At 39.5% G+C, this 12,949-nt stretch overlaps 1 protein-coding gene across 1 annotated transcript; it reads left to right on the top strand.

Annotated features, from left to right (window-relative positions):
- The first annotated feature begins 4,511 nt into the window (after positions 1-4,511).
- LOC140948891 (uncharacterized) lies at positions 4,512-9,795 on the top strand. Its single transcript, XM_073398157.1, has 7 exons — positions 4,512-4,670; positions 4,922-5,072; positions 6,054-6,281; positions 6,933-7,022; positions 7,853-8,164; positions 8,628-8,859; positions 9,656-9,795. Coding segments are annotated over exons 2-7 (969 nt in total). The 5' UTR covers positions 4,512-4,670; positions 4,922-4,966; the 3' UTR covers positions 9,657-9,795.
- The last annotated feature ends 3,154 nt before the right edge of the window (positions 9,796-12,949 follow it).

Below are 12,949 nucleotides of genomic sequence, written 5' to 3'. Positions count from 1 at the left end.
TTATCTGTGCTATTGTAATTTTTATAACTAGCCAAGTGACTTGTAACAGACGGAAGAAATTGCGTTTTGAAATGAAGATAATAAATATGTACAATTTAAAGATTTTTTTTGAAAGATGACGGTTGCAGTTAAGTTGAAAACTGTCCTTGACCCTTAACTGACCCGAAACTGTTCTTAATTTTCGTTGAAATGCTATAATTACTATTTAACTAATTACTCTGTATCATGATGTCTGGATCCTGTCTCTTAACGGGACGGAAACGTCCACATAATATGCCATGTAGTCACGCTCACCGAGCCCGCCTGGTCAACCCAGTCTGTGGTCAACCCAAACCAACAACAGGACAGCGGGTAACACACAGCTTATGCATACAAATCCCAATCTCTCCTAGTAAACACTGCGGCTTTGGGCCATGGCTAGCTTCATGTAATACGGGGATAAAAGTCATTACGACGAGGGCACTACCGACGACAAAAAGCGACTGAGTCAGTCGGGCTTATAAAATCAGCCTTTGAGTTTTACTTTTATGGGTAGTTTCCATGATAATCGCTTCGATTATACCTGCCAGTCTTCTTATTCACTACAAACCAATCACTCTTCTATGCGACTAGTTGTCAATCACTTTTCTCTATACAACTGCGACCATACTAGTCCATCGCATAAAAAATTATATAAAAGTTCTGCCAAAGATTATCAACAACCGTCCAAAAGAGTTTCTTAGTTGGCTATCGGGAAAAATATCACCTTAATGGATAACATCAACAAGTTCAAAAATAGAGAGCAGCCTGCTCATTGGATATCGGGCAAAAGCAACGAGCAGGAGAAGGTGGAAAATCATCAACACGTACGTCAAGAAAACCGGGGGTACTCCCCATAATAGAGTGCTTATAATAAGCAACAACGATGGTGACAGCTACAAAAACTTCACTTAAAAAGTGAATTCGCGCTGCGTCAAATTTCAACACGATTATCCAATCTCGTTCATTTCGTTAAATGTTGGCAGATTTTTCTGGAGTTGAGTTAAGACCCTACTGAAGTTCAGGAAAAGAAAAAGAAAGTCGTTGCGAGTTGTGTTCACGTCCTCCATAAAACGTGAAATAAGGCATTTTCACGTAGTAGTCGTGCACTGAAGGCAAAGAAATGCACAAAAAAGTGTGATGCAAGTCCAATCTAACCCAATTGCTTTTTTGCCGTTCCCGTTCCCGTTGCCGTCGCTGTCGTCTTTGCTTAAGTTCTCTAATGGCCCATACGGAGAAGCTTCGCTTGAAAGGGGTACCTTTTTCAGGTCTGAGGTTTATGAAACGGTAGGGATTTGTTGAAGTATATTAAAGGATAGGGAATTTTGTCATTTCGGCCGGTGAAAACGCCCAAAAGGGCTAACAGATTCATTTTTTACTGTGAAAAAGTCGCGAAAACGTTCTGTTTTTTTTTTCGTATTTTAACCCTTTGGTGACGGCCGGCGAGAAGCGAAAAACCACCGCATTTTTCACCAATTCCTCTTCTTTGGACTATTTTCCGCTATAGCATAAGAATGGCTAGAAACGAGTTTTGCAAGAAACAAGGCATATTTTCCGACTAATCTGATGTAATTAAACAGCTTTTTTGTTTTTTCAGGCATGTGCAAAAGCCAAAATTTGGACTTTTTTTGGCGAATCTATTTCGAGCTTTCTCTCTCGCTCTCTTTTTTCCCTTCTTTTCTTTCTTTATTGGCGATTTTGTTGCCCACTTTATCGTCTTTCTTTTGCACGGAATTGTGGCTGGCTTACTTTATAGGAAAGGGACAAATTTAATATTCAAAGAGTAGTATGTAAACAGCGTAATTGGCAGTGGATTTTTCCCCAAAATGTTACCTTTTTTTGTGAGTCAGATTATCCAAAACGAGGTATCGTTGGAACTGATCTATCTTTGCTGACATTGTTGCTTACCGATTTATTAACTTCAACTGAGAGCTAAATGGGTCAAGGGAGGAATGCGTACATCGTTCCATGCATGGGTATACGACCCTAGCCGTCCGAAAAGGGTTAAAGAACAGTGTATTTAGAGCAGTTGAAAAGGATTCAAAGGTCTAAACAACGTAGGTATGTGTAAGGGGTGCCATGCATTTGACCTTTTCTGTCAACGCTGCTATACAAAAGGGTAGGGGGTTGGACCTCGAGGTGGACCCGCAAACTTTGTTGAGTCTTGACACCCCTTCCCCTGGAGAAAGATCTGACCCCATTGTCACTAAACATTGTTAGAACAAACAAAGCCATCAGTCTGGTCACCTTAGGTCTTGGAGAGAGCCCTATTGTTCAACGATTCTTCAGGCTCACAGTTAACTCTGTCTGAACTTATGAATCTATGACAATAATAATCGTTTGAATGGGTTATCCTGGGCTATCCTGGATCTTTGCCGACATATATTGAGAGACCGCCCTGGCCACCACCTGCAAAAAAAGTTGTTAAAGGTCGCAGCTCAAAAGGTTCAAAACCAGTTAAAGTTTTTCCTTTGAAAGGAAGTCATGGAAGAAGCGCCGTGTGATGTGTGTTCTGTGTTTGACGACTGTCTGATGTCAGGTACTGGGCATGGGTATACCATGAATGACACTTGTGATAGACACGAAGCTACAAAACAAGTAAAGACTGGTCGGTTAAGTCAGTCTCCTTCCTTGGCTACACCTCTATGATATAAGCCAGGCTAATCTACGTTATAAGACGCTGTTCAAAGAATAGAAAATGAAAAGCAAAAATAATGATGGGTCCCTCGCCAGTTAACAACTGGACGGAAAAAAACAAAGGGGACAGTGTGCCGCAAACTGCACTGCAAGAATATGTGAAAAAAATACTTACCTGGCTGCTTCTCAAGTATCAGTTTATTTTTTTAGATCTCCAGTTATAAGTTTAAAAACTCGTCGTATGAGGCGAAAACTAGATATTTTGATCAATTTCAGTTACAGCTTGTGTGCACTCAAGCCAAAACAAAATTAACTGAATACAGAAAAAACAATAATTTGTTTCCATTTTGCTGCGGATAGGAAGCCGGTGATCTTAGGCCGGGTCTCACTTCACAACAGTGTAACTGTGTTTTTTTATTTCGTATCTTTCCGGATTTCTTCTCCATGTAGTGTTATTCGATGAACGTTTGACTGTTGACATAGTAACAGTATTTGAATAAATTACATATAGTATGGTTTTCAACCGACGAGGTACGGACAAAAAATTGTCAAACCAAGTCAGTGACTTAGTAGGTCTTGTTTTTCTTGTTGAGATAAGATGTAATCGAAAGTCTAAGATATTTCAGTGAAAACAAACGGTCTCCTTTATTGCTAAAACATCACCTGACAGAAGGAAAGAAAAGCCTGCCAGGTTTCCTGTTACCCGGGGATAACTCGTTTATTTCTCACCCTTATTTCAGATATTTCAGATTCCCCAGGTAGAAAGTGCATTTAGTTGAAAAAATTCTTTCAAAGGTCTACAATGATATCAGCAAAAGGTCCAGTGAGTATTCTATTTCTCTCAATGAGTGAACATTTCAATTAGTAAGCTAATGATTAAAATCTGGTTTAAGAAGTCTTTGTCCGACACGTAACTCAAATTAATGTTAGCAACACCCTGTGTTTCTTCTTTTATTACCCAATAAAGATACCCCTTTTCACCGCGAGGAACAATTCATTAGCAAGGACAAGACATGGCATCCCAGCAGCAGCTTGATGAGCGTACAAATCAGTCGCAGATGGCTGCCACATTTGCCTAATTAAAAAATACGTGTATTTAAACACGATATAAGCGATAACGGCTTCCTGCACTGTCCAACTTTAAACTCAGCGTTGTGTGTAAAATCCTGACTTTTGGCTTTGACGCATGCCCAAGGCGTTGTACGAAAACATAATATATGGAAAACAACACGGTTTAGTACCATAATAAATTGCGTGAAATGAAATAAATAAACAAATCGAGTTACAAATTCATCCGCCTCTTTCTTTATTCAGCAAAGGTCGTCTATGCTAAATCCTTTGTGTCGTAGGTGTATACGTTTTGCCTACACCAGACACTTAACTTTTTTTATCATCGGCGCACGTCCAGTTATTTTTTTTGAAGTAAATCAAACTCGGGCCAGTAAAGGGTGATTTGTGTGAGGTCAGGATCAATTTTAAACGCTAATTATACTATTTAAGCGTGTTGAGACCGCAATGCAGAGCCAATATCATAAAAACCACATGGTATTTATTTAATAAATAAAACTCATTTGAATTACACGACAAGCAGGGAGCGTTGTGTTCATCAAAATAAAAACAAGTATCATATTGGAGAATGACGATGGTGCAAATTTGCAAATGTTTGTTATCAAAGTGCAAATCTTCAGGGTCTAAAAGATGTTTGCGATTCCAATACGACCACGCCCGTATAGATTTAGATTTTTTTGTTATCTCAAAGGCTATCTAGAAGTTCAAAGATTAAGACTTCCGTCACAAGTAACCGTAGGATAAACTGAAAACCACTCGTGATTACCCCCTTACGGTTATTAAAATTAAAGGGGGCGCAACAGGAAATCTGTCATTTAGTACGAATGCATAACTAGGATTCTGTGAGTTGGCCTTAGCGCACTTTTACGCAATCTACTCAGACGTCTTACGCGCTGGTTGAACAAAATAACGAGTAACATTTCCTTGGAGGATTCTTCAAACAAAAGGTAAACATCAAACCACCAAGTATCTGTTTGATCAGTTTTTAGTTATGCGGAGTATATCTACTTTTTGACATAAAACCTTCCAGATTTAGCTTTGAGACGCGAAGCTTGTTTACTAAGTAACTCGAATGAAGTATTCGTTTTCGTTCAAGGTGTCTAAAGCACTAATCCAATTTTTCAGTTGGCTACAACCAAGTTTCAAAAGGCAAGAATTTAATTCAGACTAACATCAACTATGCAATTTCTGTTTATAGGGTCGTGAGATCTCCACTCGGAACAACTTAACAACAGATATCGAAATGGCAATCGTCTTCAGATCATTGATTTTATTTCTTACCGTCCTTCAATCTTTCACCTTTGGAAGATATCCTCCTTTGCCTCCATTTTTAGAAAAAAACAGTAATGGTAAGTCAGTTATAAGTTTACCGCTAACAGTATGCATTGTACATGTACAGAGTAAATGTCAGGCTTTAAGCAAACACGACAGTACTACCTACGACTTGGCGTCTTTTCAGCATACTTGAGTCACAATTACGCGAAGGGAAATTTCAAAAACTCATATACGAAGACAAGCGGTATTTCATGTAACAAACTACATGGGCCAGACACTTTGAAAAGAAACATTTTCCAGCGCCAATGTTTCCAACTTTCAGCAGATCTCAAAGCTCTGGTGCCTTCCCTTCCTCATCAACCATTCAATTTTTCCCTTCCAAATCTTCATTAGTTTTAAGGCACGTAGGAGTGCTGTTGGGCTAGCCTTAGTAAAACTAACAGATTCCTTCAGTATGAATCATCAAGTCACCCTCTTAATTTACGTACTCTTTCTACGGCATGTTTTTCATCACTTTATATACTGAGAATGACCACCTGATTCCCAGGCCTCTCATTTCTCCTAAGCCCTAGCGGACTGAGGATACTGATGAAAGAGATGTTTCATTTTAGAAATAAATGAAAGTGGAAATGATCCTCGCAGTTGAATAAACAACTTATTATAAGCGGTTGAATAAGAACCTGAAAAAATTCAGGCTTGACCAAGAAATAAATTTTAGAAATAAAGTTACTTCTAAAGGCTGCTGAATGGCCCCACCAGTGGACGTTTGGGATAGAACCCGATACTTCATTTCTCCAATTAAAACTAGGAATGAAAGGGTTGAGAGATATTAACAAACTTATTGGTTTGTAAGAAAATAGGCTAAAATATGTCCAACCGAACAGCTTGCATCTTTCTGTAGTAATATTTTCTTTCCTTATGTGGTCTTCTAATTCTCTATTGTAGTGGTATTTTTTTTATCTCAGATAAAGTTTTTTACCTTAGATAAAGTATTATGACAGACAACAACTCACTCTATCCTTATGACTCTCGTATGTTTTTGTTCTGGCTGATAGGGAAAGTATGCTTTCACGATAACCAGATGTATATGCCCTGGGAAAAGTTTGCTGATAAAGCTTGTACCGGGTGGTGCACATGCAATGGACTTACCGGCAGTGTGGGATGTGTTTCCTTGTGCCCTCTCGCCCCTCCCAGAAAGTGTCCCCCAGGAACTGAAGCACAGATTAAAAATGTTCCTTCTGGTGACAAGACTGGGAGATGCACATGCAAGCGACAAGTCTGTGGCAAGTATTGTAAATAAACATAACATGTAGCAGGCCGACTCTTTTGACAGAAAAAAGTTGACAATAGATCCAATCTATTTATTTATGTTCAAAGCAACTGTAATCTATCCATTTGCTTTCATAATAATTGCTAACCTTGGTGTCCTTAGCTCATTACTAGCAAGGTCCTGGCAGCTGTAGTTAAATGACGGCATTTCGTAAAGGGATTCATCCTGTTTACGGCTGTGCAAGGAAGAACAAAATTAGCGCAATATTTGAAACGTAGGTAGTTAGCCATTCAAGGTCATAAAACAGTATTATTTCTTAGACCCATAACGTGGATAACGAGACTTCTTGCATTATATATTAGATGACTAATTCTACACTATGCAATCCCTCCTCCCTCTTTTGAACGGGAAGCGTTTGAGATAGGTCTTACACTAATAGCCTGTGAACAGGCTCTCTGTTTGGGACCAAAGGCATGTTAACAGCTATGCACTAAAAGAATTGCCAGCCGTTACATTGCAGGGATGTCTAGACACCAACTTTGCAGTGGGTCTGTGTGAGTGCCAGGGATCTCGTAAAAGTGAACAAAGAATTTTATTCTAGGTTTGTTTGTGGCTGGGGGTTTCCATCAATTATTGAAATTCTGGAAGTATTCAATCCTTTCAGAGTGTGAGAGTAGTGTCTCGGACGATTATTTCATCGACACCGGAAATGCTCGGGTCGATGCAGAAGCATGGGGGGAGGTAGCGGGATCGGGTGTGTTTCCCTGTGCCTACCTGGAGCACTTAGGTGCCTCCCCCACCCCCGACGAGGAAAAAGAATATTATTATCACCCGATGAGCCTGGAACGAAGATGTTTCTGCAAGCGAGAGAGATGTGTTGAAAAGATAGGGCCTTGTAAGCCTTGTATTTCACCCGCGGAGTGGACGCATTAGTTACACTTCACTTCTCCAACTGAATCTAGGAATGAAAGGTTTTAGACTACCGTATTTATTCGATTAACCGCCCTGGGCACTTATTTAAGTTTTAGACCTTGAGAGTGGGCGCTTATTCGAGGCTGGGTGCTTATTAAATTTTCACCATTTTCAGCAAGTCAAGTCTATTTCTTTCGCAACAAGCAATAAATGGTAATAACAAAACGCGAAGATGTAACAAAGCAAGGTTTCTGTAAAATACTCCGAAGAAACCTCCGTCTTTGGGGAAGTCTCTTATTAGTACTTATTCAATTTCAATTTTAATCTCATTGTCATTCAAGTCAAAAAGTGAATTCTCTGGTGCTGCCTCGTCGATGTCCGACATCGGGGGAGTGGGGTGGGGGTGGGCGCTTATTAACTTTTTCCAGGAGCTGCTTTTTGTGCCTTTAGGATGGGCGCTTATTCGAGCTGGGTGCTAACTCGAGGTTGGGCGCCTATTCTAATAAATACGGTATGTGAACAACCTTACTCCTTTTTAAGAAGGTAGACTAAATAAATCCAAACAAAGAGCTCGCATGTCAGCCCTGTTTCCCATTGTGTTTGTTCTTTTGTTCTTTTTCTCTGTTGCTGCTGCTGTTGTTGTTATTTTTTTAAAGGTCGATAAAATATCATGACAGTCAGCAACTGATCATTGTATCCTTATATCTTTCGCATGTTTATTCTGGCTAATAGAGAAAGTATTAGTATGCTTTCACGATGACGAGATGCATATGCCCTGGGAAAAGTTTGCTGATAAAGCTTGTACCGGGTGGTGCACGTGCAATGGACTTACCGGCAGTGTGGGATGTGTTTCTTTGTGCCCTCTCGCCCCTCCCAGAAAGTGTCCCCCAGGAACTGAAGCACGGATTAAAAATGTTCCTTCTGGTGACAAGACTGGGAGATGCACATGCAAGCGACAAGTGTGCGCTCCTGTTACAGTTAAAGGTTGACTATAGATCCAATCTATCCATTTATTTTTATAGTAATTGTGAGATCTATGTATCATTGCTTGTTTGCAAATACTAGTACTAGCAAGGTTCTGTAAGCCGTAGTTTTATATGACGCCATTGCGAAAAAATGGTTGTTTCTTTTTACCTCTGCGCAGGGAGGAAGAAAGGTAACAATGTCTGAAACAAGGTAGTTAGCCTTTCAGAGTCATAAAACATATATCTTTACCTATATCGTATTTAACCAGACGTCTTGCGTTATATATCAGCAGATGAATAATTTTACACTCCATGCAATATGTCCTCCCCGTCGTTTGACTCACGACCGTTGCACTAAAAAATTGTAGTGAGTGGTGGTGTGTGCATTGTGGGATCTCCTTAATTGAACCAAGAATTTTATCCTAGCTTTGCTTTTGGCTGGGGAGTTTCCCTCAGTTTATTAAAATTCTGGTAACTTTCAGTCCTTCCAGAGTGCGTGGGTCGTGCTTCGGGAGAATATTTCATCGACAGCAAATGCACAGGTCGATGCAGATGTATGGAGGGAGGTACCGGGATCATGTGTTCTTCCCTTTGTCCACCTGCGTTCGTGCGGTGCTCCCCAGGCGAAGAGAAGGAGTACTATGATCAGCCGATGGACCTTGATCAAAGATGTTACTGCAAGCGGGAGAGATGCGTAGCAAAGATAGGGGCTTGGTAAGTACTACACTGCGTTATAGAAAAAAGCAGTGAGAGGAATACAGTGTATATCTAGTCTAACCTGGTTTAGGCGGCAGATAGTGGGGATTGCGCAACCGAGAGAAGTGAGCAGGAAAAAAAAAACAAAGCAAAAAAAACAGCAAAGAACCTTTCCTCCTTTTTTTCTCTCCGCGCTCCATTTCGCGCCCCTCTTCAATATTTGAAGGCCTAGAACAGCCATGTATAACACGCCTTCCGGTTTATTGACGCAACACTTTTTGTTTCTATGGAAACTACAGCATAGAAACCGTGTACACTGAGAAAAGAGCAGGCTCTTAGATCTGGATGAGTGTTTGAATTACAAATACAAATATCTTGCACACAGAACCATCCCTCCGACTCAGGGATCAACTGTGCATTTGTTGATGATCGGACTTGTGTCGAAAATGTAAACAAGTTGTTTAGCGTTCAACGATTTGCAAGTAACGACAACATTAAATTCCTTCCAAAGTTGCTATATGTACTTTAAAAGCCCCTGCAAACGGACTTCGCAACATTGTGGGATGTTACATGTTGTGTCCCGTTTGCACATCCTGTTGAATGTTGTTGCGTGTTGTGGGGAGTTGTTGCGCAAAGTTTCATACCGGTCAAACGTTTACGCTAAGTGCAATCGGACGCAACAACTCCCAACAATGTTGGGCTACCAATGTTGGGAGTTGTTACGTCCGTTTGCACGTAGCTTAAGTAATTTTACAAATTCCATCGATGTTGAGCCTTAACGCGCCTATGTTTGCATTTTTTTGGTTCATTTTAGATCCCATGGCTTGACGCTACTCAGAATGCAGCGCATCATGAGGGGAATTTCAAAAAGTTTTAAATTAATAGACGTTAGTTTCTTATCGCAGAAATCAGAAATCTTAGCTCAGTAAAAGCATATGATCTAACTTTAGAGTTAATTTATCCCAATAAACAGATGTGCTTGTCTTAGGTATTCCATGATGTTTGAACTCTTATCACCATTTTACAGTATTCGCTTTATGAGCAACTAATGTTCTATGACAGACAGGATGCTAATCACGTACAGATTGAACAATTTAATCCTAAGCTGGTCACCCGGCTCGCCAAGCAAAATAACTTATTTACATAACTGGAGCTGCTGGTCACTTATAGGCTTTAATAGACTGTGCTCGAAAAAGTAGAATATGCTACTAGCGGTGCTCGTATATTTCTAAAATTACGGCAATATTCATGCTAGTTTTTTTTTACTTCAAAATTGATGGAAATACCTCAAAAACTATGCAACAAACAATTAAATAGCAAACACATTTATCCTATTTACATCTAGAAAATTTAAGAGTGCATAATTAGTTCTCTGAAAACTATAAATTAAAGTTCAAACGCAAAAAGGCAGCACACGCGGACGCCCTCTTGGGTAACCGAACGTAACTAGCCAGTTATGCCCATGCGTTGGGTTCTGTGGAAAGGTCCTAGATCCCATGAATGCGACAATAAGCAGGAAAAAAATTGATTTTGTTACTTTAATTTGCCCGTAACTTTTATCTGGGTCAAAAAAATTGGTTGCATGATCAATAAATGACAATTTTATAAAGCGGAACTAGCCAAAAGGACAAATTATGCTACCAGTTCTTCTTTCGGGAAATACATGAAAAGTATACTCGTAATGACGAATGATGCCAAAAATTATTGCTGGCACAATTTGCAAAGCCTAGTCGCTCTCGTAAGGTCGGGCACAAAGAGTATCTTAATAAAGGATAACGACTACAGCTCACAAATAATTAACATTGCAAATACACCGTATTAAAGGATTGTTTGTTTTACTAACCATGACTTGTGAAGTCACCTTCGACTCTCTTCTCGAGCTAAATTGCTACAGGGGCACCCAACGACAATTTTCGGACAATAACTGTTCGGAAGACGATTTGAGATCTAGAATTTTCGGAACATTTGTTGTAAAATTTCTTACTTGCCTGCCTCTCCTAGATTTTCGAACATCTAAAACATGGTATAATTGCCCATTTATAACCGATTTTTACCCTAGAAGACTAGAAAGGTCACCTAGAATTTTCGGGAGCCTTTTTTCTGGCTGAAATTTTCGAAAAGGTAAGTTTTGATCCCTTTAATTTTTGGATCACTAGACTTTCAGCTAGGAAATCCAAACAGATGAAAAATTTTTAGCGGATGAAAATATGCCTATATCTACCGTTTAAATACGAAAATACGTTCAACAATGCTATGTTTAAGTGGTTTTGAACTATATTCTCGTTGGGTGCCCCTGTTGCTAAGCCTCTGCTCGCTTCTTTTCTACGGTGAAACTCGTGAGGACGTCGAAGAGGCACAGATGGAATAACTTTACCCTATGTAATACCGATCAAGATGCAAAAAGCTTTACAATACTAAAAAATTCAGAGATTTAAAAGGCGTTTTCGTTTTAGGTGGTTCTATTGTTCACACGAGTGATGACGCAAGCGCAAGCGCTGAAGGAGAAGAAAACATGACACGTTTCCACTACCGTCATCTCAAACGCAAACGCAAGGGTCGACGCATGCAAGGAAATTTGCGGTTTCTTGCGTTTTCGTTGGCGCTTGCATTTGCTATTGCTGCCTTATAAACGCATAAACGTACAGACTAACAATGGAACGCCCCCGAGTTTTAAAATGGGCTTGGTTTTTTCTTCTGGGACAAATTCTCCTAGCGTCTTCTGCGCATGCGCAACATATAAGCATTTAACTTTAGTGGCACATGTACATAGCTGTAAAGCCAGCCTGAGGTGAGCGAACCCATCTTTCTAAGGTGCCGGAAAACTCAATGAAACAAGCGAAATTGAGTCTTGTCTTTTACAATACGCTAAATCTGTACACCAAATACACATGATACTTATAGTCGACCCACAGAAAAGATACCAAGCGTACATGAATAACTTTACGAGAGACCAAGCAAATTACGAGCCTCAACCTTATTGAGAAACCCTCTCCGATTTAGTCAGCTACCAACGGAACACTTGCAGTGCTTCTTAATAAGAATTAGGTAATCACCTATAACCACCGAAATTGATACTGTGAACACTTTTTGTACTTAAACGTTACTGAGGGTTTCTGATCAACACAAGAGTGTGGTTGACGATACTTTTGAGAATGCCTGCACATTTAAGCTGTTGCTTTACAGGAGAAGAAAGGAAAAACCGAATCGTCCTTGGTTTAAATTTTGTCACTTTTGCCTTTTGATATCATGGTAATTTATGATAATAAGTTTGAGACAAAAGAAAATAAAATTTCCACCAAGGATAAAATTAAACCACAACATATTCGTCGATGACTGGAAATTCTTAGACAAATATACCCGTTAAATAACAAAATAGTGGTGTGCCTATTATGATTTCTGTGGCAAGAGCGAGACGAGACATAAGATTCCTTTGACTCTTTCCAGTGGTTTGTAGCTGAATGATTATTTATGAAAGTATTCCTGATCCATCCGTATCAGTCGTGAACGTCAAAGCATTTTTTTTTTATTTTCATATAAAGAAAATTTACACAAGGAAAACGGGGAAAATCCAGTTCACGTAGCTGAGTAGCTTAAAGAAAAACCTGTACTAGATAAACCTCTTGGAGCAATTCTGGATAGAAGATTCTAAAAATAAAATCCCTTATGAAATCTTTCCGCCCCGTTCATAAGCTGGATCATGAATACGGATACAACGGTCGCTGACAGCGCAAACAAGGATGTTATTAGTTTAATTATATAAATTAAATATGAATATAAATCAGTACACTTAAAACCCGTGAGCAAGGGGAAATTGGAAGTAAATTACTAACCAACATGTTGCCCACTGGCACTCGAAAGTCCGTGGTACAATTCCCTGGGAGCCATCTACCAGTTAGATGGAAATCACTGATAGTTCATTGGAAATTATTTTTTTTTCCAAGTGTTTGGCTTCTTCTTATACTGAATTGAACTTTCTCGCAAGACTGGTTATGCCAAGAAATTCGCTAGCACAGTCTGTGGCATTTAATAAGAATATTTCATGAACGAAAATTAAAATTAAAATTAAAACTATTATGACAGCTTGTAAAAATCAATCACAATTACCTAT

This window comes from Porites lutea, chromosome 9 (assembly GCF_958299795.1).
Source record: "Porites lutea chromosome 9, jaPorLute2.1, whole genome shotgun sequence".
NCBI lineage: Eukaryota > Metazoa > Cnidaria > Anthozoa > Scleractinia > Poritidae > Porites > Porites lutea.
Note: the sequence above shows the minus strand (reverse complement) of the source record. Positions and strands in the feature narration are given on the sequence as shown.